Below are 24,861 nucleotides of genomic sequence, written 5' to 3' on the forward strand. Positions count from 1 at the left end.
GGAAAGAAAGATTTCATTCTTTGGGTTTTGCATCTGGGAAACCTGAAGCATGTGGAAAATTTAAATGAATTTCCCAATGTCTCTCGCATTAACTATGCTTAGTACTTCCAATATTATGCATCAAAATGTGGAAATAGGTGGTCAAATTGTGTATTTCATCTATATGCCGATCTGATTTGCCTTTTACTTTTCTTTTATGCAATGGACCAACCTGACCTATTCTTTGGACAAGGCCCCTACGCCATGGTCTGTGAAATCTGACTTCTAAAACTAGATCGCTTTGCCCTACATTTATAGCATGTCTTCTGAAACTGCTGAATACCCAAACTCTAGAATGAACACATCTATGTTTCGTCCAAATGAGCTGACTGGAGTCATCTAACCTTGAGCTAAAATTTTTCTATTCATTTCACTTCTGTTTTTAGCTACTCTTCCAAAGGTACTATGTCTGAGAAAAATGCTACCTCATGCCAAAGCTGTCCCTTTTTAAATTCTTACTGTGTTGGCATAGTCATAGGATACAATTTCAACCATGTGCATTTTTTTAACCATGCCCATTTGAAGGATCATTATATATAGAAACACTCTTTTTACCAATAGTTTCTCACAGAAAACAAAATTGATTTATGGCCCTTGGGAAGGACCCTTGTAAACATATGATATAAGATTTGAATATGGAGTAAAACATTATTTGTGTGATACTTTATCACCTGCAGAAGGGATTTCACCAGCATTATTTCATTACTTCAAGAGAAATTAAAGAGCTTAGTGAGAAGCACCCTGTCCACCTGAAATCTTAGTGAAGTTTGGAAAGGTTTTAGCACATTTTAGCCAGATTTTCCTCTCTTGCACCATGTTTTTTTCATTTTTATTTATTTTTTTACTTTTTCTCACTGTGTATACCCTAGTTTGACCACTCTCTGTAGGGTAACCAGAGCTCCTGCATATGAATATGCCAAGGAGGAGCTTTTATCTCCATCACGTAAAGGGAGCCCAGTTAACCTAAGCAGGTGGATTTCCTCTCTTTATGTTTGTCCTTCCAAGGTTCATTAGTGATTGTTACAGGAGTAGGTAACTTATTATTTATTTGGGAGCTGTTTGCAGATATGGGCTTTCACCAATATGGCAGTATACAATGAGGTTAAGAGAATAGGCTTGCTAGGGACTGCCTGTTTTTGAACCCAAGAACTGCCACTTACATATCAACATGATATTGGGACAGATATTGGGACAGAAAAACTTTCCCCCTCTGTGCTTCAGTGCCCTCATGTCATGTGGTAATAATACTAGAGTGTACTTTATAAGGTTGTAATGGGATTACATGACTAAAATAGGTATGCTGTTTAGAAAGTGCCTGACATATTGTAAATACTATGTGTTGTTGTTATTTTAATTACACAGTTTAGTGATACTGTTAATTTTGTGGATATGTTTATTTATTTATTGAACAAATACTTGAGTGTGCCGCAGAATATACTATTGGTTTAGAAAATATGAACACTGGCATCAGAAGGCTTGAATTCAAGTCTTAGTTCCACCACTTCCTAGCTCTAAAATGCTGGACAAGTGTCTAAATGCACCAAGCCTCTGTTTTGTCATCTATAACATAGGTATAATACTAGTATCAACCTTGTAGAATTGTTGGCAATTTGAATGAGATAATCACATTTATAACAAGGTCTGGTGCATAGGAATCAACTAGCTATGGTAAATATGTGCTGTTGTGATATTTGTGGTCCAGACAGTCTGCTAAGTACTGTAGGGTGGAGTGGTGATTAAGAATAGACAGAGTGCCTGTTCTTAGAAATGTTGTAGCAGATTGAAAAGGAAACATTAAGTAAGTCATTGCATAATTCATTAATTGGGCTTATTATAAACACTAAAAGATATAGGTTGCAATAAGAGGTGGGAATACTGCAAAGGATTGCAGGACTTAGGAAAATCTTCTTTAGGAAATCTAATATTTAAACTGAGGACCAAAGAATGATTAGTAATGAGCCAGACGAAGAATGTGAGAAGAGCATGATTAGAGGGAATGGCTTGTACTGAGGTAGAAAGGAGTTTGGAACATTGGAAAAATGGAATGAGACTAGGGTCAATAGCACAGGTAAGAGAAGGTGAGTTTCGTGACACACGTAGGTGCTAGATTATGTTAAAAAAAATTATAATTTAGTGTCTGATCAGTGAGGAGCCATTGAAGTTCCAGATAGAGGGAGATGGTAATTAATTAGAATATAGGCTGATTATACAGGTATGGTCCAAGGTCTCATGACTTGTCATCAAAGCCATTTTAGTTGGTGAATGTGATCAGTTACAAAGCAGCTTGATCAGTGTGAGCAGCCCAGGACAGCCTCAAAGAATAGAGAGTCAGTATGTGTAATGGAAAGATCCTTGGAATAAAAATCAAGAGACCTGGCTCCTAACAGGACGTCAGGAGACCTGGCTCCTGACAGGATGTCAGGAGACCTGGCTTCTGGTTCTGGCTCTGCCACTCAGGAAATTTGCCCAGAGTCACTCAGCTATCTTTTCTGGGCTCTGTGTCCTCAACCATAAAGTGAAGGGGTTGTAAACGCTCTCTGATGTCCTTTCCAGCTCCAAAAGTGTATGTTTCCAAGAAATCCATCTCTTGAGACCCAGTTTGAGATCAATATGCATAAACAAGGGAACATCATTTACATAAATGAATAATCTTTATTTTAAAGAATCAGGCTTAGGAGATTTTCTCAGAAATCTTAAAAGAATCTCAAGATATCGTAAAGTACCGCCTTGCATTGATTTAAATTAATAAAAGTAGATAGATAGTAGACCTCAAGTGGACTAGCCTTATGGTAACTTAAAAAGTAGAACAATAATGACATTTTTGAAAGTGGTAAACCACTTTGAGATAAGAAAATATGTGCTAAAATGGTGATGATATGAGGGGGACAAAATCAATAGGGCTTGGTTAGAAGATATTTTTATAACATATATTAGGTACATTTAGAATTCACATATTTAAAGTCAGTAAAGTACACTTTAAAATTGTATATATTTACTGCCCATTTTATCACTTCAGAAATATTTTCAAATTTTTTAGTAACTCAATTATTGCTTTGTGTATACTTGAAAGTTAGAGATATCTTGAAAGTAGTTAGCTCCAAAGTTGATGCTGTCTTTATATAACATATCTGATTTTTTTTTGTGAGGTAGAAGTTCACATTCTATAATAAATCTTTTAATTATATTTTTACCATTGTGATATAGAACTTGTGGAAAGGCTTTCTACTTCTTTTTAGTAATACTTGCTTAAAAGGACATTTTTTATGCCCTTCAAAAGGAGTATTAATGATGGTCTAAATTCAGATATTTCTGGTCCTTCATATGAAATATCAATTGAAAGTTGTAGTTTCTTAAAGAATACTCAATTTGGATTTAGATATTCCTGCTAGATAAAATATATTGGATAGAGAAGAAAATTGTTTCATTGGTCCATAGGCCAGTATTCATATTCATATCACATATGGAGGTTTAATACCATAAATTTCAAGTATATGATAATCAGTAACACTAATACATACCATTTTAGTTTCTTAGGCCTGCAATTAAAGGGACAATAGCAAATTTTTAGATTAAATATTATTTATGTGTAAGAACATAGACTGCTAGCTCTCTTATAAAAAGTTGACTAAGATATGGTAGTTGGGATTTGTTTATAGGCTAGCACAGTGGTCGGCAAACTGTGCCTCCTGAGCCGTGGTCTGCTGCTCTGTTGACTAATGAGTTTGCCGACCACTGGGATAGCACATCAATGTGATTCATAAGATCATCATGTAATATTTACTGACTGCTCATATACCTTTGGAAATATCAACTGACCTTATTGAAAATAGTTTGTATAGTCTAAGTATGTTTTTCAACAGCTGACTCCATGGAGCAGTTTTATGGTCATTATTATGAAAAAGCAGTTAAAGAATCTTGAATATCCCTTCATTCTTCACTATAAAATGTTTATTTGGCCATTGTTCCCTATTATTCTTTAAATACAAACATTTCATCTCTATTTAAGACTTTCTGTTTTGTTCATGAACTAGGTATTTTCCATTTGTTATTAATATGCTTCCTTAGGACATATTTGAACATGAAATAATTATACAAATACATCTTGGAGAAAACCTTAATTGTCACTTCAAATAAACAACATGTTATTAAATTAACAGTATCAGATTATAGCAAAAACACCATTCAAATAGAAGAGGGACATTCTACAAATATAGTGATTATTGTTGGACTATTGAAATATGTTGTTGACTTAGCTTTGAAATGAATGTACTAACATACATGTTCTCAAATTGCTTATTTCACTTGTGTTTCTTTGTTTGAAAATGATGATCTTAACACTACATGAAATCACATGGGAATATGTTTTTGAGAAAAGATTATAGTTAAGTAGCAAATAAGCAGACATTGTTCATAAAGATTGTAGATTTTTAAATGTAGGCATATGTGTTTCCATATAAGTAGGGACTTTGAGTAAATCATAAGATGTATTTCAGATCCAGTTTTGCTGAATGGATTTTACTTCCATTTAGAAATGCGTTGTGACAATTGATGTTATGGTGATTTTCCCTTTCTCTGACTTTCCACAAAAAATTTCAGTTGTTATATGCTTAATCTGACTGATATGTAATTTTACTTACAAGTTATTTATAAAAATAACCAATTTCTAGCATTAAAATGTTAAGTGTCTACTTATTGGTGTTGCTGCTGTCTAATACAACTGCTATCTAATAACTTTTGAAGAATTTTCTTTGCTTTTTGTTTTTCTTGAGGCCCTTTTACCAGAACTTTATCCTGCAGAGCTCTTATGTTCTTGATATAGTACATAAAAATTCCTTCGGAAAGGTGCTATCTTTTCCCAGTTCAAAAGTCTAAGGAATCAAGTTCATGTTCACAAGTTGACACCTTTCAGAGAAGTTACTGCCCATGTTTTTTTTTTTTTTTTCCTTTTTCTTTTTAACCCAACTTTTCCAACAGAACCAGCTTTGTCTTGTCATGATATAAATGAGGGTAGAGAGTTGGAATCACTGTGGGGCAAGTGCTGATCTAGGGTTTCAGGATAGAATGAATCATTTTCTACCTCACAACCTTCAGATTTCAGTCTCAAAACACTGACTAATTCGGGTTAAGACAGCAGATGAGTTCCTTTGAGTTCATCAATTAGAAAAACATCCTGGGATGGAGAGATGCAGTAGAGTTTCAAGTAGAGTTGGATTCTATCCGGATCACTTGTAGAGATAAAATATGCCCGTTTTCTTCACAGTAAATCAGGTCACACATATCAGAACATGCCTGAATGACATTCTCAACCATTCTCCAGTTTACAAGGTGCACTGCTGTTCATTTTTCAGTACTGCTATCACTATCTTCAGCCCTAAGCTGGCTTTTTGTTTGTTTGTTTTTTCCTGAAGGGCTTCCTGTGGAGTTTCTATAGTGCAAAAGACAACTGATTATGGAGAGTGCATTGTTGTTTTTTTTATTTTTTATTTTTAAGTTGATTTATTTATATCAAGATCCAAAGAAAGTCTGCACATTGGTTGATCTAAATCTCGAGTCTCTTCTAACCCATAGCTTACACCCTCTTTTTTCTTCTTCTTTTCCTTGTAATTTTATGTTGAAGAAACTGGATCATTTGTCTTAAAGAGTTTCCCAATTTCTGGATTTTGCTGATCGCTCTACTAGAGGCCCAGTGCACGAAATTCGTGCATGGGGGCGGGGAATAGTGGTGTCCCTCAGCCCAGCCTGCACCCTCTCCAATCTGGGAACCCTCAAGGGATCTCTGACCACCTGGTGGTGGGATTGGGCCTAAACGGGGCAGTTGGACATTCCTCTCACAATCCAGGACTGCTGGCTCCCAACTTCTCAACTGTCTGCCTTCCTGATTAGGGAGAGTGCATTGTAAAAGGAAATAGTTATATATTTAGCAAACATTTACTAAAGTGGAAGGGCATGGTGACTGAACATAGACTCTAAACCTAAAGAGCAAGATTCCTTGTGTGACTTTAGGCAAGTTACTTAATCTAAGTGCCTCAGTTTTATCATCTGTAAAATGAATATAATGGTAGCACCCACATCACAGTTTTGTGAGCATATTAAAAAAACAAACACATGAATACATGTAAAGTGCCTGGCATACAGTAAAAACTCAAATGTTTAATGTCATTGTTAAATCCTATCATGTCTTTAGGAACCTGAGTTTAGTACTACTAACTGACTAGAAGGAAAACATTCTTTCTCAGCAAAGTATGAGATAAAAGGGCCCCAGGGCGGCTCCATTTTAAAACACTAATGGTTGATACATAATCTTTATGGATATTATGGCAAGCATATATGTTGATTTTAGTTACTTGACAGATGTTTATTTCATATAATTGTGCCCTACTATTTTAATAGGAAGTGACCAATGGCATTTTTTAAACCAAACTTCCCAATCTTTGTCTACTGGCAAGCTGTCAATCTTGAAAGAATAAATGGTATGAAGATCAAAGTCTACAATATAAATTCAGGAAGCAAAGGCATTACCTCTAGACTAGACTATTTTAGATTGATCTTCAGGTCAGTAGTCTGTACACCCAAGAAAATTTAAATAAAATATTCATTGTCCTATCTTTTCCCAAATATATCAACCATGTGGAAGATGGGGCTGAGGAAGAAATGATTCTATGGAACAAGAATCCTACTGCTTCTAGTATTTATAACGTAAAGTCTCAAACCAGCTACACACATTAAATATTTGATTCTAGCAAAGATATTTAGCTTTAATGTATAATGTTTACTTGAGAAATTGTAATTAGTTCATCACAGCCTGTTCTAGTGGATTTGCCATAGTTAAATTTAGCTAATTTTATATTCTGTTTTTTTTTTTAATACTTTTAATAAGAATGAGACAATATATCAGGCCTTACAAGAATTATGACTGATTTCTTATAATTATACACTACATTTTAAGTATACTTTATGATTCTTAATCTTTGGATGGAAAGTACATTACATGTGATGGCTGTTAAAAATACTTCTCCGTCTTGCATTTTTCCTTCATTTGAGGCAGCACATTTCAACTATAAAGTATGTAACAGTGTCTGCTTTAGCCAAAAAAAAAAAATCTCACCTTTTGGAGCTATAAAATATACAGAATTGAAAGCTGACACCTAATATATTTTTCATTAGATACAGATGTTCAATGTAGATTCTTTCTTCAAGTATTCATGGAAGTCAGGATAAAGAAAAATTTTCAGGTATAATGCATATAAGTAAAAATCATACCTTTTGGTAAGTTGATATTAACTTTTTAATAAAAGCATTTTCTTTTTGTAATTTATAAATTCTTTTAAATATTATAATTATTTTGTCACTTAACATTACGAATAGAATCTCTAAATTGCCATAGAGTTTAATGAAACAAGAATACTTAAAAACCTCATCTAAGTGTAGGAAAATCTTAAAACTAATATATATTTAACAATTTAAAATTTACCTTTTTTTTTTACCTTGGAATTTAATTGGTAATTTTGAAAATATTTCTAATACTAGAGGCCCTGTGCATGACATTCGTGCACTGGGGGCAGGGGAGGGGGATCTCCTCAGGTTGGCCTGTGCCCTCCTGCAGTCTGGGGAGTAGAACTAAGCTGGCAGACAGACATCCTCTCAGGTGTCCGTAGGGTTCCCACCACCCCTGCTGCACTTGTCAGCTGCGAGCCCAGCTTCTGGCTGAGCAGTGCTCCCGCTGTGGGAGTGCACTTACCACCAGGGGGCAGCTCTTATGTTGAACTTTTGCCTTCTGGAGGTCAGTGCACATCCCAGCAGCCAGTTATTCTGCTGTTTGGTCGATTTGCATATTACACTTTTATTATATAGGAATTATTTTTCGTACTTGTCTGCAAAATAACTTTCTTGTTGTTAGAAAATGCAGGCCAGTATGGTGAATGCATGGTACAAATTCAGTTGTGCTGGCTTTTTTTTTCTTGAGACTATTTAATTCCTGATTTGAGTTGAGCTGCATTCTATCTATCTATCTATCTATCTATCTATCTATCTATCTATCTATTTATCTATCTATCATCTGTCTGTCTGTCTATCTATAAAAGACTACAATGCATTGTGTCCCCTCGGGAGTTCGACCAGGAGACTGGGAGTTTGATCACTCGCTATGACATTTGCTGACCACCAGGAACTGCATGGAACAAGGGAAGGCCCTGACCAGCAGCCATCGGCCCTGATCTCCAGCCAGGCCTAGGGACCCTACCCGTGCAAGAATTTCATGCACCTGGCCTCTAGTTTTGAAATAATAGTCATTTTAAATAGGCTATGTCTGTGGTGAGTAATTAGAGCTACTGATGTTTTGCCACCTGCAGAAGTCATTATTCTAACTGGGGGCTGAAATGTGAACTATCCAGAAGGGGAAAAAAGATTTTTTTTTTAAATACAGTAATTCTCTTTCCTTTTTTAACTGCCCTTCCCTCAAATCTGAAAAAGAAAATCATTTCAAACAGATGTTTCTTGAAATATAAATATGTTAGGTATTGTGAGTTTAACTTTAAGCCAGTAGTCTATCTGTTGTTTCATGTGGGTTATAGTTAAGTGTTCATGGATTTGAGCTGCATGCATTTTTCTTAGGATAAAAGTTAACTCTGAGAGACTCAATATAAAATACGTCCTTTTATTTTGCCTTATTCACTTTTCACAAAGATAGTACCCAATGTTTTCTCAAAGTTCCCCAATAGTTTATTTCTTCATCTGTTAATTCATGTGCTCACTGAACATATTTACTATGTGCCTACTATGTGAATAACATTGTTTACCTTTGTAGATGTATGTATATGCGCGCATGTGCGCGCGCACATACGCGTTCACACACACACAGATTTACCTCAAGAGGCTTATAGTGTATTGAAGAAGAAAAAAAATTTCGACAAAACATGTTACCAGCTACAGAAGTTTGGTAATGCCAATGTGAGTGATACCCATGAGTATCACCACACAGAAAAGTGATCATTGTGAACTGGGAGAACCTTTTTCTGGATTTCTGATTAAAGGACAGCTGGAACTTGGCCAGACAGATAGAAGTAGGACATTGCAGGCAGGAATCATGCCAGAAGCAAAGCCCTGTCAGCAGGAGCTGGAATTCCAGGTGGGCTACTGGAACCGTGAAGGCAGGGTGCAGACCACGGAGCAGAGTGTAAGGACATTAGATTAGAAAGCTAGATGAGAGGATTTGGGAAGACCTTTAGATATTGGGTTAAAGTGGGCATATTTTATATTTTAGGTAGGGAGGAAGATTAGGGACTATTCATAATGATGAAGAAGAAGCCAGTGAAAGTGGTGTTTAGCAATAATAATTTCAGCAATGAGTGTGATCTGTATTGGACAAAGAAGTTGAGGGTACGCGGAATAGCTCTCGTTGCTAGAGGTTTAAGTATGGATCAGGACATTTCTTATTAAGATGATGCCACAAGAAACAGAAGGAAGCATGAATCTATAGGATTTGTCTTGAATAATTTGAAGGAAATGAAGGCAGGAAGATAAAATATTCTGAAACAGGATTATAGAACCAGGAGTAGGAGAGAGCTTTGGGGGAGATGAGTTTGGGGAGCATAGAAGAAAAACTTTAGTGGTTTTATAGGAGCTGGAGGAATAGAGCAATTAGGAGTGACAATTAAATGGTAAAGAGTTTCTTTAGGATGCTACAAAATGTCCTACAGTTGTTTGTGGTGATGATTGTGCAAGTCTGTGCATACAGTGTAAGAAACCATGGAATTTTACATTTCAAATGAGTGAATTGTAAAGAAGGTGAATTATATCACAATAAAACTGTTATAAAATACAAGAAAAAAAGAAGAAGGAAAATATGCTTTGGGAACACAAAACAATGGTTAACCAGCTAAAGGTCAGGGATGGACAGTGTTGAATCATGGTCAGACCAGCAGGAGAGGAAGTGAAGAGTGGTGTGAGGAGAGAGAATGGTTCGAGATAGTGTCTGTTTACAGTTTATCAATGACATTGATTTTACCTGTTCGAATCATTTCAGTTGGGAAAACAAATGTAATGGGATTTAGAGATATGGCTTTATGCATTGGCCATGCTGTTAAGGTAGCCAACGATGGTTGATTTTTGATATATGATGGCTCTATTTCATATTAAGGAAGAGAGCAAAGGCATGTATGTAACACAAAATGCATTCTGCTGTATGCCCTTGCCTTGCAGGCCCAAGTAATTATCTGGGCCACTGAGCAAATCTCAGGTGCTAAGCTGTCCAGTCATTGGTAGAAGCTGGTTCTTGGAGTGTCATTGACTGCCTGATTGCTAAATGGTGGCACTCTTTCCGCCCAGAATATTCTTTTATCACTTTTAATAATGAAGTAAAACATGTATGCAGTTGATACTATTTTATACAAATGTAAAATATTGAGATTCTTGCTACCAAAGGATAACATAAAATTCCAAAGGAATATGTCTTTCTTATGAGTTCCTATCCCAGACATAACCCAGCTGGAATAGAAATGTTGATGGTACAGCTATGCCATATATGCTGCCATGAACTGTCACATTTGTGTTTGGGGCGTGATTGTGCTTTTGTAATGCTTCCTTTGGTTATTTCAGGGAAGGAGATTACGGCTGAAACATTTATGGAGAAATTGGACAATGGTGCCTTGCTCTGTCAACTTGCAGAAACTGTTCAGGAGAAATTCAAAGAGAGCATGGATTCTAACAAGCCCACAAAGGTAACAGAGCCCAGGGCAAAATAACTGTTAGGATGTGGATCACACTTGCAGTTGCTTTTGAGTTGAATTTATTTTGAGGATTTCATTGAGAATGGATGCATTACTGTCTCTATTAACAACATGGTAGTTGTTCTCTAGTTACATAAATTGCATAATCCTTTCAGTAAGCCTAATTAAACAAAAGGTTATAGAAATTGACAGTATTAATACCCAGCGATTACTGTGGTATATAAACTGGCCAATCTGATACACTGACTAAAAATTTAGAGAAATAGTACAAGTCATCAGGCAATGAACAAAATCTAGTCAAGAAAGATTTCCTGAATAGGTCTTTGTTTTCAAGTAGATCATTGTGGCAGAATATTGGAAAAAAATATTTGGAGTGGGTAACTTTTTGTTTCTTTTAATAGGTAGCAACATTGAATTAAGTGACTTTGGATAAATTATTTTCTTTCTGACTCCTCAGATTTATTTTCCACATATTAATTCTAATATTCTTTTATGTTTATTGTAAACGTATAATAAAAAATATGATGTTTGATATTTTTTGAAGGAAAGAAGATAGATGATACTTTTCTTAAATTTTAATAGAGAAATGGAAAAAGTAAGGTTAAAATAATGTTAGAGTCAGCTTAAAATACAAATCAAAGACAACTATTAAACTTTCTGCAATTCTGGCAAAAAAAAGGTAGAAGTGATTTTTTTTTTATGTATAGCTTCTTTATGACTACTGAATCCAAAATCCAAATGGAAGATTAATCTTCCTAAAACACTATTTTTATTTACAGTGCTGTACTTAATTTGGGAATAATATCCTATATCACTTTGTATAGTGCTATCTATAATAATAAAAGCGGAATATGCTAATTAGACCAGATGTCCTTCCAGAGGAAGCCAGGGCTTCCAGGGAAGCCTGGGTCCCAGGTGCCGGAGGCAAGCCGGCGCCAGCAGCCAGTGGAAGGAAGGGCTACTCTTGCCCGAATTTTGTGCAGCGGGCCTGTAGTATAATGTGAAAGCCCCTCTGTGTTTTATTTTTTTTTAATTTTAAAAGTGCCTCTGTGAATGTATTAACTAATTTACTGGCTCCCATATTTGCTGCACATTGGGATCACCTGAGTATCTTTAAACATGTCTGAAACCTGGCCTGAACATTCTGATTTAATCCCTATTGGGAGCAACCTGGGGATGTCTAAAACACTCCTCAGGTGATTCCAAAGTTCAGCAAAGTTTGTCCCCCTCCCCCACCGCATTCATTTCTTCCTCCCCTTCCTCCACCTATTGTTTAGATGCAAACTAAGTGATTTGTGCAAGATCAAGAATAGATTCACTAAAACCCAGATAGTTAGGTTTACATTGAATATTTCCCATAGAGTAAAAGGAGGCTTTTAAATTGGGTATAAATAACCTGGGGGGTCACAATATTAAGTCTGTGTGTGTAATTTCCTCCTTCCTTGGCATCTTGAAATGAGGGACAGTAGTGGCAGAGATAGATGAGCTGGTCAGTACCTTCCCTGAATTAGTGAAACTGTGATGTGTGTAGGGAGATATTAAAGCAGAATTTTAAAAAAATCAACAAACTTGATCCCATCTGAATTGATGTCACAGGAAGCACTTAGTAATTTTCTTCTAGCAACTTAACTTTCACGTTTTCATACTCATAGCAATATTTTTAGTTTAATGTGCGATTTTACATTTTACAGCTGTGTAAACACATTTGAGTGAGTAAGTTATGCTTGGTATGTGTGAAGCATGCCTGTGTTAAGAATTTTTCAAACACCCTAATATTTGAAAGAAAATTTAATAAATATGTGAGACAGTTTACATATTGAATATTTTAGATATAAATTCATGACTGTTATATTCTATTCTGGCTTGATAAAATACCCTGAATGAAAATAAATTGTATTTTAACATATTTTTTTTTCCAGGCATCAATAGGTCAATAGAAAAAAATATAGCCTATGTTTGCTAGTTATAGTATTAATCTTAGCCTTTGCATTTTCTCCCTTTGCATGGAAGTGTTGCAGAGATTCTACATAATTAGGCAGTATTAGGTGGAAGCATTTAAGAGTAGTGTGCAACAATTTAATTGTCATTAATTTATGTGCCATTCACTGTAATTATAAATGTTAATATTCTTGGGGCTGAGGATCATTAAAGGCAAAAATCCAAACAAAAGTAATCTTTCTAATACCTTATCAGGATGAGAAAACCATCACAAGTGATAAGCCCAAGGTCAGGTTTTCTGCTCTTTGACTCTTAATTACCTGACTCAAAGTTGGCATGTCCTGTCAAACAGAATAACTGTTATATTGATGTTTGAACCTTCACTCCCTGGTCCAGATAGAGTCCAAATGTATATTTCCTCTGTTCTTTTCCTACCAGTCATGACTTTTTTATTTTTTTTTTGCAAGATTCTCTCAACCTCTCAGGCATCAAGATGGTGCAAATCCCTCAAGTGTTTATCCTCTCTCTTTTTCTTCTAACATTCTTTTCTGGGTTCAGAGCTTCCTTTGACTTCAAAGAGTCCTGGATAGTTAGATCAAGTTTGAAGCACATGAAAAAGAAAGGGGAGAGAGAGAGAGAGAGAGAGAGAGAGAGAGAGAGAGAGAGAGAGAGAGAGAGAGAGAGAGAGAGAGAAGTTCTGTTACCAGGTAGAATGCTACATTATGTTCCTAGGAAGGAACTAAACATTCACCATCTAAATAGAATCTGGTCCTTGTTTGGCAGAAAGAACATCCTAGTCAGATAGATTGCCCACAGTACTGTTGCCCATCAAGAATACCTAGTTCTCTGAGCTGTAATGTAACAATACCTCAGGATGTTGTACCATCCAAGAATTAAACACATGAAGATTAGAGTTTTGCCCTTCAAAAATCAATAGTATGTTTTGTTAGAGAACACCTTGTCAAGATTGAATTCAGAGAAATCTAGAAATTTGTGTTTATTGCTGATATCTCTGTCAATAAGAAAGTATAGTAGAAGTGATAAGTTTTTCTTAATAATATTTCAACTGCAGTTAATTTAGAGTAATCCATTCCTGATTTTATAACTAAAATAATTGTATATTCCTTAAGACATTAATGGTTTTGTGATGCAAATATAATGCTAGATTAAACCAACAGAATGAGTCAGGATAAGATGGAGGGAATATAGGTATAATGATGTGGAAATAAATGATTTTTTAAGGGTTTATTTTGCTGTTTGGAACTTAAGGGAACAGCAAGAAAGAGAGAGAAGTTGGTGATCAAGTTAAATTTCCCAGGATTTAAAATAAATAATATAAATATATTCAAGTTTTAAATATATTAAATTATTTACCAGAATAAAAATAAATACCCTTGTCCCCATTTTTCTCATTCCCTGACCACCTGGAAAATTTTTCATCTCTAGATCAGAGATAATGAAATGTCTTGCTTAATGTTTTTTTTTACTGTTTATATTTTATTCCATCTTAAAGGATTAGGCCTAGCCAGGGCTCCATTGCCATAGTAATAAAGGTTAGTCTGTCATGTAGAAGGATATGAAAAGAAGCTTTACTTTCTCCCCCTACCCACTGTTAACTCGTCATAGGGGATTTGGTATGGGCTAAATTATACAGGCTGAGATGAAAAAGAAAAAAAGGAGCAGTGTGAAAAAGTAGGTATAATGAGTGCATGATGTACTTATTGAATTTACTTGGATCTTCATGCCTATCGAACTAATCCCTTATGTAACACTTTTGCTCACTGACAAGATTATTACTGGGTATAACTAAAAATATGGACAAATTGATTATCTAGCCCTAAGCTCATGATAAACAGTTCAAGTTTCATGGCCTGGTACCCCACGGTGGAGATTCAACCTCCATTAAACAACAGTAACAGGCTAGGAAGATTTTCATGATGTCCTTTACAAAGAAGGCAGTGTTCCTTCATAGCTCCTACTACTCAGCTCAGAGACTTCCTTGCATTGGCAAAGCCTCCATCCTGGACCCCCATGGCATTAATCCTCTACTCTCTGGAATGCATGTATATTATGAAACCATTTGCTTTGTCTACTATTTCTGCTCTTCAATATCAAGTAAGCAATATATTATGATATATGAATTTAATATCTTGTGTGACATTGAAATATCCATTGTTTCTGGGTTATGTCATAGAGCAGGATCTGATATGCAAGACGGTAAATTTTGTGATTTTTGTCAAGTGCATACAGATTGCTTCAGGAGTTTTCTATCAATCAAGATTAAGAAAATTATATTTTCCAGATGGATAGATACATGCCCAGTACCAGGATATTTACTAATATTAATGAAAAGACCTCATCTGGAATAACAACTCTGATTGAAGCTGTCTCTACATTTTAATTTTTCTGTTGTTTTCTACATCCTATCCATCTTTTATATTGGCTTAAATTGAGTGGAGATGCCATAGAAAAAAATTTTCCTTACAATGTTTGGATCATTGATAGCAGCATGAATCTACACTCCCCTCCCCCCGTCCCTCCCCCCCCCCCCCCCCCCCCCCCCGCCAATTCTAGTGTTTTATTTGGTCCTTCTTCCCAGTAAAACATTATTCTATATGTCAAGCAATAAAAACTCTGACAGTTTCTGTTCTCATATCCATGACAATTACTCATTCAGGAAAAAAATATGGAAATAACCTCTGTCGTGTTCAAAGCTGCAGTTGTCAGAGTGTGAGGTGGACTTAGGTCAAAAATCTATCTGTTGCCTCATCCTTACAAGGTTTTTTTCATTCTCTGATGCATAGTGTATAGTTCAGGTCTCTTTGAAGATTCATAGGAAGCTTTACAGTAAGGACTTGAGATCATGTCTCTTTTCATTAAGCGGGTCCTGGGTCCATAAATTGGCTCTAGTCTGGAAATTGAATCATCAAAAATATTCTCTTGCTTTGTCATTGTTGCTTTTTTTTTTTTTTTTTTTTTTTTTAATGCAAGTCAAGCACTTAGGGAGTTGCCTTTCCATGTGCACCTAAAGGCCCCATGATTAATAAGTCACAGTCAGATCTCTGGTGGGGCAGATCATGCTAGGATATTTGATTAGCCTGCTTTGTGTTCTGCCAGCTCTATCCATCTTGCCTATGGAATTTAAGTGCCACCATATGTTCCTGTCACCTACATTCTCAATCTGGAGGGACAAGTCACAGAAAGTTCTAGAACTTTCCTAGCCAATCTGTTCTTTACATCTTAGTGAACAATAGAGCCTCTCTGGGTCCCACTAAAAAAAAAAAAATGCTTTAGTGAGCTATCCATTCTAAATGACATACAGTATTTCTTCCCCAGATTTTGAATTCCTTTCTCTATATTATACCAAATGATTTCTGACCTTTTAGCATCATTTAGTGCGGGTTCACATTGCATGTACGTTGGTATTAGCAAAGCTATCAGACTTTGCAGGATGAGATGATGGCCTCACTTTGATTGACATTTGGTGAGACTGAAAAAAAAAAATGAGAGAGGAATTATTTTCCAAAGAAGGGGAAAAGGAATCCTGGAATAGAGATATCTTTTATGATCGCCTCCATATTTATGATTACCCCATTGGTCAGAGGACCTGTAATATTGTTAACTTAGTTGATTGCTTGTCTTTATCTGTTTACTAGATACTCAAGGTCACGGTTTATGCTTTATTCATATATAGGTCTATCATAATGTTCAGCACATATAGGTGCTTGATAGATATGCTTTTGAATGAATAGATGAATGAATTGTCCAATGTAGATATATATACTTTGTAGATCCAAAATATTATCAGTGGGTTTTTAGTAATCTTAGGTTTTATCTTGAAGACTTTTATTCTCAGCAAATTTGAAATTCCTCCCTCTGCTGGTTTTGCTTAACTCCCAAGTTCTTGATGTTCAGAATCATAAGGAACAAAGTGAACTTTTAAGTAGTGGAGAAGAAAGAGGACTGGTGAATTTCAGGGTGGTTCAGGGGAAGAAAAAGGATCCCAGGACATCAAAAGTGCTGACAGGAGATTGACTAATGCAACAGACCCTGGAGGTCTAAACTAGTTAGGAAGAGAATTCTAGAGGAGGTTGATCATTTTGTTAATTGTAGATGTTATATATTCGTATGACGTGTTATTACTTGAGTTCAGAGCATGATCTAAAGATAAAAATAATGGCAAAATGAGCATATTAATATCCAAATGTTTTATTCAACGTATAGATTATTTTTCAAGGTCTGTTTATAGTGTTTGCCATGGTCCCAATAAAATAAGGAGTGGTAACTGTGAATTTGCTCACCATTGAGAACTAGGAAAAGAATAATTCTAGGGCCTTTCTTATAACAAATATTCAAGAGATATTTTTGACCTGAAATGAGCTATTGTTAAAGTAATTAAGAGTTCTATCTTTCAATTACTGAAGAAACCATAAAGATGAATTACTGTGAGTTATTTTTGCATCTTTTTGCTCAATAGCTGCCTCTTTTGTCCAATAAAAATATTTGGTGAGTGACATGGGAATATAAGAGCCATTGTTTCTTCTCAGAGCCCCTAATTAGCCAGCTACCAAAACACTATTTAACAACCAGGGGAAAAATACACTGTAAAAGGGCAGGAGGGAATCAGAGAATTCCAGGGCTTAGGAACAATGAGCAATAAATGCTGCTATTGGCTTTCCAAAAGTGTGTTATTTGATTAACCCAGGGATAGTGCAAAAAGGAGATAAAAGTGATCATGGAGTATAGTAAGTTTAACACTTTATAAACTTTAATATATAGACTATTATGGATACAGTTATTTTATGATAATTGAGCCCTACTTATATATGTTATTTTAAAATTTGATAGATGACTGATGAGAATATTGTTAAGAATAAGAGATGATACTTACTGTAATATTAATGTACATATGGGTTGGTAGTGAGAAAGGGTATGACAAAGATATACAGACTCTCTATTATGGAGAAATATGATGTATGTGGTAATACATATATTTTGAAATCAAGCTTATTAAGGGGTTTCTTAAAAATTAAATTTTGTGTGGCTAACGTTAGAATTTAAAACATATAGTGTACATTGAAATGTTTTTGTACATATAATCTTATTAAATTTTATTTTTTGTGTGTCTGGTAATTTCTTAAGCAAATGTTGTGTTAATTAAAAATAATAGAAGCTTTACAAAATATACACAGAAGGACACATTAAGTTTATATTCTTTATATATGCACCTATTGCAATGATTTTAAGTGGATTTTGGTACATTAATTTGGCCATTCCTACTACTCATACACTAATACATCTTTTAATCTTCTTTTTATTATAAAGTCAAAGCCTCATTTGGTTATCCTCAATGAATCATAGAGGAATTGCTACTCTCCCTCTTATCATATAACTTTCTTGCTGAGTGGCAAAGAAAGTCAGTGAATATCTAAGAAGGTGGACTGAGATTCTTGAAAAAATTACTTAAAACAGTGTAGTTTGTTGAATTATCTATTGATGGAATTAGATGTTGGACTACATTATGGCTTTACATACTTAACTATTATTTGGACAAGCATAGAAGTCTTGGCCAAATGAAAAATAACCATGTGCAAAGCTTGGAAGTAACCTTTATGGCAAGCATTCGTGTCTGAGACAGCTTTCTTTTTATGTACTTGAAGCAAATGAAATGGAGGAGAATTATTTTCAGAAATCCCCTCACATTATAGGAGAGAAAAGTATAATTTGTTCTCATGTTTGGCTCCTTTTTTTAAATCTGTTGTCCACAAGTAGTTGCCAATTTTTTTAAATGAGCAAGAGCAGGTCATTATTTTCCCAAATGTGAATGTTGTCCTATGGGGGTTTGTCTCTGATGAGGTCTTCGAGCTGAGATGTGAGAGAGGGTATTTCTAGCCCTATTCAGTTCTTTGCTAAGAATCCCTACATTCCAGAGCGAGGGAGAGAGACAGACCAGGTTGCAGCATTTAGGGATTTGCCAAGTTTCAGACTACAAATTTATGTCCATCTTCTTCCAAACTGTCCAGAAGTTCTTTGCTTGCAAAAGTTCAAATTGAAGCCCTGGCCGGTGTGGTTCAGTGGTCAGAGTGTTGGTCCCCACACTGAAGGGTTCAATTCCAGGTCAAGGGCACATATTTGGGTTGCAGGTTTGATCCCCAATCCTGTCAGGGTACGTGTGGGAGGCAACAAATGGACGTGTCTCTCACATGGATGTTTCTCTCTCTCCCTCCCTCTTTCCCCCACCCTGCCTCCCTTCCACTCTCCTAAAAGCAATGGGAAAATATCCTGTAGTGTGGATTAAGTAAAACAAAAAGAAGTCCAAACTAAGTTAGTGTTTGATACAGTAAGGGACATTCAAGGTACATGAGGCATAAGATTACAAATAAAGCGTGTTGAATTGAAACTTCAGAAAGCATGAAAACAATTAATACAAGTTCTGGGATAGAAGATGGAGGTCCACGCACGTTTTTCAAATACATAATTTCACAGAACCAGCAAAATGTTCCCCCCGAGCAGAAAAGTTAACCTGATCGAATTTTTCCATGACGACATCATCTCTTGCACTTAAGGGCTCACATCCTGCACTTAACCGCATGCAGACACATGGGCAAGACGGGATTGTAAGAGGAGTGTAGCTGGGGAATGTTTTCGTGATATTCGATAGCACTAATTGCGGTCACTGCTGTTTCAAAGCACTGAGGATATGGAATACTGTGTCATGAAAGTCACTCTCACCATATGGAAAATAGAAAATTAATTATTTTTAAATGAGCTGTTACTAAATGCTTCGGAGAAATTCAGGTCACTCGGACAAATCAATAATGACTATATTAGTACATGCCATTTCTTAGAGGAGACCATTCCAAGATTTTATAACGAGCCTTTGTAAGGGACTGAAAAGGAGGGGGAAAGAGTTCCTTCTTAATGTAAAAATGTCTGCGATTGCGAGGTGATTTATAATGGAAGTACTCACCATATTTGTGTGTGTGTGTGTGTGTGGTCCAAGGTGGTACTGGTACATTACAGAGCACTGGCATAATGTTTTTTTGGATGAGGTAATTCACTTTACAGTCTATAGAACTCCTCAACTGTATCTTAAGCTTTTCGAGGTTGGCTACATGAATACCTTCCATTGTTTCACTGAGCAGTTTGAAAATGCATTACATATCATGCGTGAAGCCGCATAGTATGTATTTTGTGTTTATGCTACTCTGCTAGTCATGTCTAATTTCACACCAACTTAGGGGGCTTGTCTAATGGATGTCTTGCTGGCATCCCTGCTCCATATAAGAAATAAACAGTGTTAGCCATATATTTATCTTGAAGCCAAAATATAGAAAGAAAAAAAAAAGCTTAATCAAAAGTTAAAGATATTTAAACCTTCAAAGTAAAAAGTAAGATAGGAATCTCAAAATGTGAATGAACCCACTACATTCTGAATAAATTCAGAAAATCTCTTGAGAGTTTCTTTTGTTCTAGATGTTCTGAAGGGCGGCCTCTCCCTTGTAGGTCGGGAATACTTGTTTTTGCACCATGCCTTTAGCAGCTGGGTGCAGCCCTTGACTCACTTCTCATAATGTTGTTTTTAAATATATGAAATAAAACATATGCAATTACAAATACAAAATCAAGGGAATCAATTATATTAAATGAGTTATTACAGTAATAAGAATAAATATTAACGCACAAACTAAAAAAAAAAAAAGAAGCACTATATCTGCTTTTTAAGATTAACCTGGTTCTTAAAAAATACTGTCATTTTTAAATATAGGAGAAAGTAACCCAAATATTCCCAATATCTGCAACATTTATTATGTAAATAAAAATTTCTACAATTTCTGCCCTAGCCAGGTGGCGCAGTTGGTTGGAGTATTGTCCCATACTCTAACTTCAGGTTCGATTCCTGGTCAGGGCACATACTCAGGTCACATAACTAAGTTTCAGGTTCAATCTCTGGTTGGGATGCTTATGGGAGGCAACGGATGTTTCTCTCTCTCTGTCTCAAGTCAACAAAAACACATCTTTGGGTAATGTTTAAAAAATCTACAATTTCTATTGAGAGAGCTAATGTATTTGCTTATATTAATAATGAAGGGATATATATATATCTAAATATATGTATCAATTATATATTTGTAAATGATAAATGAGGAACCAAAGCATATTTTGATCCATGTTGTCATATTTGCTATATTTAAATGTTGCTTAAAGATAAAAAAGTAGATATTTGATTTTCTTCTCAGACTTAATGAGTGCCCCTGTGATATGATGATAAAGAAATGTATCAATATTTAAACATTTACAATGTACTTATTCTGTGCCAGTTAGAGTATGCTTTTAAAAATAGATTACATCATCAAGTAATTTAAAACTTAAGTCAGGTCATGTCCTTCTTAGCTCAGAATTCTCGATGGCACCTTGATTTACTTGGAGTAAAAGCCAAAATCTTTACGACGGCCTGCGGGGCCCTCATGGTCTGTTCTCCAGCTGCCTATCTAATCTCACTTCCTGGGACTTTCTCCTCTCCTCACCTGATTCAGCCACTCAACAAGCAGTTACCACTCACCACAGGGCCTTTGCAATTGCTTTTTTATTTCCCTTGAACATTCTTTCCTCAAATATGTGTATATCTTGTTTCTTCTCTCGAGGCCTCTGTTCTTTTGCCTGATACCTTCCCTGAAAATCCTATATAAAGTACCTTACAAGGATGATTTCCTAGAATTTTCAACTAATAGACATTGATGGAATGCTAACTATGTTTAAGAAGTTTATAAATAAGAAAAAGAGCCAATCATTACTGTCTTCACTCTAAGGCCTCACAGTTTAGTTAAGTAAATAAATAGGAGCATATAAAATACAGAAATAAATGATAAGTGGTCAATAAATAATATATAGCAGTGGTTCTCAATAAAAATAGAACCAGAGACATAGAAACATTGAGCAGACTGTCCAACCTATGAGGGAAGGCAGGGGGTGAGGGGTTAAAAGATCAACCAAAAGACCTGTATACATGCATATGAGCATAACCAATGGACACAGACAGTAGGAGGGTGAGGGCATGTGCTGGGGGGTGGGAGCAGCCAGGGAAGAGATCAATGGGGGAAAAAGGAGACTCATGTAATACTTTAATCAATAAAGAATTTAAATTAAAAAACAAACAAAAAGTAAAAAAAGTTTGTGTCACTATAGCATACATTATATTGATGATATTCAATCAATTAATCAGCACATATTTATTGAAACCTAAAATAGTATGATATACAAGGTACCTTTCAGAGTAGCAAAAAAAGGGAGAATAACATCAAATTAATACTTAAGCAAACAGTGCATTACAGCTGTGTTATGTACAGGCATGAGAGAGTCTAATTTCATGAATAGACCTAACCTACTCTTTTAGGATTTTTTCATTGTGTTTATTAAAGCAGGATTGGGGCCTAAATAGACATAGAGGAAATTCACAGTGTTCCAAATACAGAGAATAGCATATGTGAAGGCCCTCAGATGTGGCTGTGCATGGTGACTTTGAGGAACTAAAGGAAAGCGTGTCTGGATACTGGTACATAATACCAGAGCATCAGGAGGTGAGACCAGTATTCCTTTCATTTCTGCTCAAGAAAAAAAATAAAAGTAAATGAGTAAGGGGCCATTCTAGAGATAACTTTAAATATGCTTTAGTTGGCATAGTCTAGAAAAGACTTAAATCTTAGCCAATTGAAACACATCCTTGTATGGTTACATCTGCTGATATAGGCAGTAGATTCTACAGAAGTTCTGAAGCAAGTCTTGGAGACGTTTACATGGAAGCAGTGGAATCTGAATCACCTAGACCTGGTGCAAATAGGTGGGCAGAGAGAAAAGAAAAGTAATATAAACTCATAGTAAATGAGCCAAATATTGACACTGGGAAAGTACAAACATATTCTAGGGATATTGAATAGACAAGTGTGGTCAATGTGGAGAGAATATGTGGAGGATGGTGGGCACATGACTTGTGAAGTTGACCCATATTTTATAAAGGTTATGTATTATAGTCTTGAGCTGGAGCATTAAATTAAGAAAGATTAATATGATGATGATGATGATGATGATGGGCATTAAATTAAGAAAGATTAATATGATGATGATGATGATGATGATGATGATAATGATGATGATGATGATATAGGTTGAATTGGAGAGATCTGAGGAACATTTTGTAAAGTTTATGTTCAGACATAAGATATTAAAGGATTTAGAGTAAGGGCATCAAAACTTTTCTGAAAGAGGCAGGATAACAATTGAAGAAATGTTTATTAGAAAATAACAATACATTGGATTGGCAACTTATTGGCCACTGCAGAAAGGGGTGAGTGAAGAATCAAAACTATACTATAATTTTTGAAGTTTGAAAAACTATAATGATGAGAAGACAAAACTAAAAGAAGGAAATTCAGTTTGGAAGAAAAAATAAAATGACATGACAGGTATCTGAGATGGCAAGATATATAAGTAGAAATGAGGGCTATTTTTGAGTTTGTGCCTATGCATGTCAGTGATCATTAAAATCCTCAAGAGTTTCATTGAATCTCCAGGCTAAAATTTAACATTCTAAAAAACTTCCATTGCCTCAGTTTTCTAACAGGAACATTTTGAAACTTTATTATATGCTAGGCACAATTTCAAGTACTTCCTATATAAACTCATCCTTCCCTCAAAGTGACTCGATAATGTAGGTACTATTATTATGCCATTTCACAGATGAAGGTAAGTTACTTGCCTGACATCACACAGCTAATACATAAATATCCAGGATTCAACCCAGGAGATATAGTTCCAAAATTTGTGCTTGTAACTACTCTACTCTGTTCCACCTCAATGGAGGTTAATATTTGCCTTAGCTACAGTCAGATTTTTATTCCAAAATATTCCACAACTACTATTTGATAGGTATTATATCAGATTCTGGAGATAAAATGGTGAACAAAACCAGACACTGTTTCATTCCTGGGGAACTGAACAGTCTGGAAGGAGAGAGCTGCTAATCAATTAATCACATGCTAGAACATAGACAGCAGTTGGAGCACTTGAATAATGTGCGTTTTAACCAATTACAAGGAAGTGTGTGGGATGGGGGGATAGGGAGGGAATTTGTGGGTAAGTGATCCTTCATCTGGGATTAGAAGTTGATGGAGCAAAGAGGTATGGGAAAGGCAGGGAGAACAGTTATGTGTAAGGACCATGTCAGGGGAGGAAGGGGGAGAATTTGTAGGGGGTAACAGTGCTAGTGTAGGAGAGAATAAAGGCCATGGTGGTAGGTCAGCAGGTTAGCACCAAGGAAGCCACAATATAAGGAGCTTTGTCTTTGTCCTAAAAGCACTGGGAAACTACATTTGACTTTTGAAACGTCTGCCCTGATTAGAGTGTGGAGAAAAGACACAGATGCATAGCATGGTGAAAAAAATTAGAAGATGGGTGAAAACAAATTGTAATTAAATCACCATACAAATGTAAAACATCTGTTTTAACTTCTTTTGCCTACATTAATGTGGGCTTATTGCAGCAATTACAGACGTGATGATGTAACTGTTTTTCCAGGCTCATCAGAGAATTCTTTGTAAATAGAACTTCAAGTAGACATGTATTAGAAAGAAGTAACATTAAGCAAAGAGGCTATCATCTAGATTCTAGAAGTAGGATTAAGCATTTCTAAAACATCTTAGTTAATCCTCAAAACATGTTACAAATGATGGACCTGAAGTTCATCCCTTATTTTCAAATTTACTGAGAGTCTAGGGACCTATTATTAGTCAAGCATTAGTTAATTGATGGACACTTATAATGTCAGAGTGCTGAAAAGCTGCAGTGAAGTTAGCAAAAAAAGAGAGGGGCAGCTTTTGCTTAAAAAAAAATGTTTAGAAATCTGTTAGTCACTGAAATAAATTGGATTTCCTGGAACCCACTGTAAAACAACCTTTAGAATTCTGAAAATGCTTTTCTTTGTTGGATACTTTTCAGATGGGTACCAAAAAAGTAGATTAAACTAAAAGATTAGATTCATCTTTTAAGTGACGCTGTGAACTCAAAATTTGCTGCCACTATTTATAAATTATTACATCTTTGAATATATAAAATGTTTCTTGGAAAGACAAAATTCAAGATACATTTCAAAAGAATTTTCTTGTCT

The 24,861-nt window shown here is 35.5% G+C and overlaps 1 protein-coding gene across 6 annotated transcripts in view; it reads left to right on the plus strand.

Moving 5' to 3' along the window:
- Positions 1 to 24,861, plus strand: part of GAS2 (growth arrest specific 2) — a 135,673-nt gene that overhangs the window by 28,030 nt on the left and 82,782 nt on the right. For all 6 annotated transcript variants that reach the window (XM_084893995.1, XM_084893997.1, XM_084893992.1 and 3 more), the window contains exon 3: positions 10,633 to 10,754. In XM_084893995.1, the coding sequence (XP_084750121.1) occupies positions 10,633 to 10,754 (122 nt within the window). The remainder of the gene's footprint in view (positions 1 to 10,632; positions 10,755 to 24,861) is intronic.

The sequence above is a fragment of the Pipistrellus hanaki genome (assembly GCF_964339955.1).
Source record: "Pipistrellus hanaki genome assembly, chromosome: 9".
In the NCBI taxonomy this organism is placed as follows: Eukaryota; Metazoa; Chordata; class Mammalia; order Chiroptera; family Vespertilionidae; genus Pipistrellus; species Pipistrellus hanaki.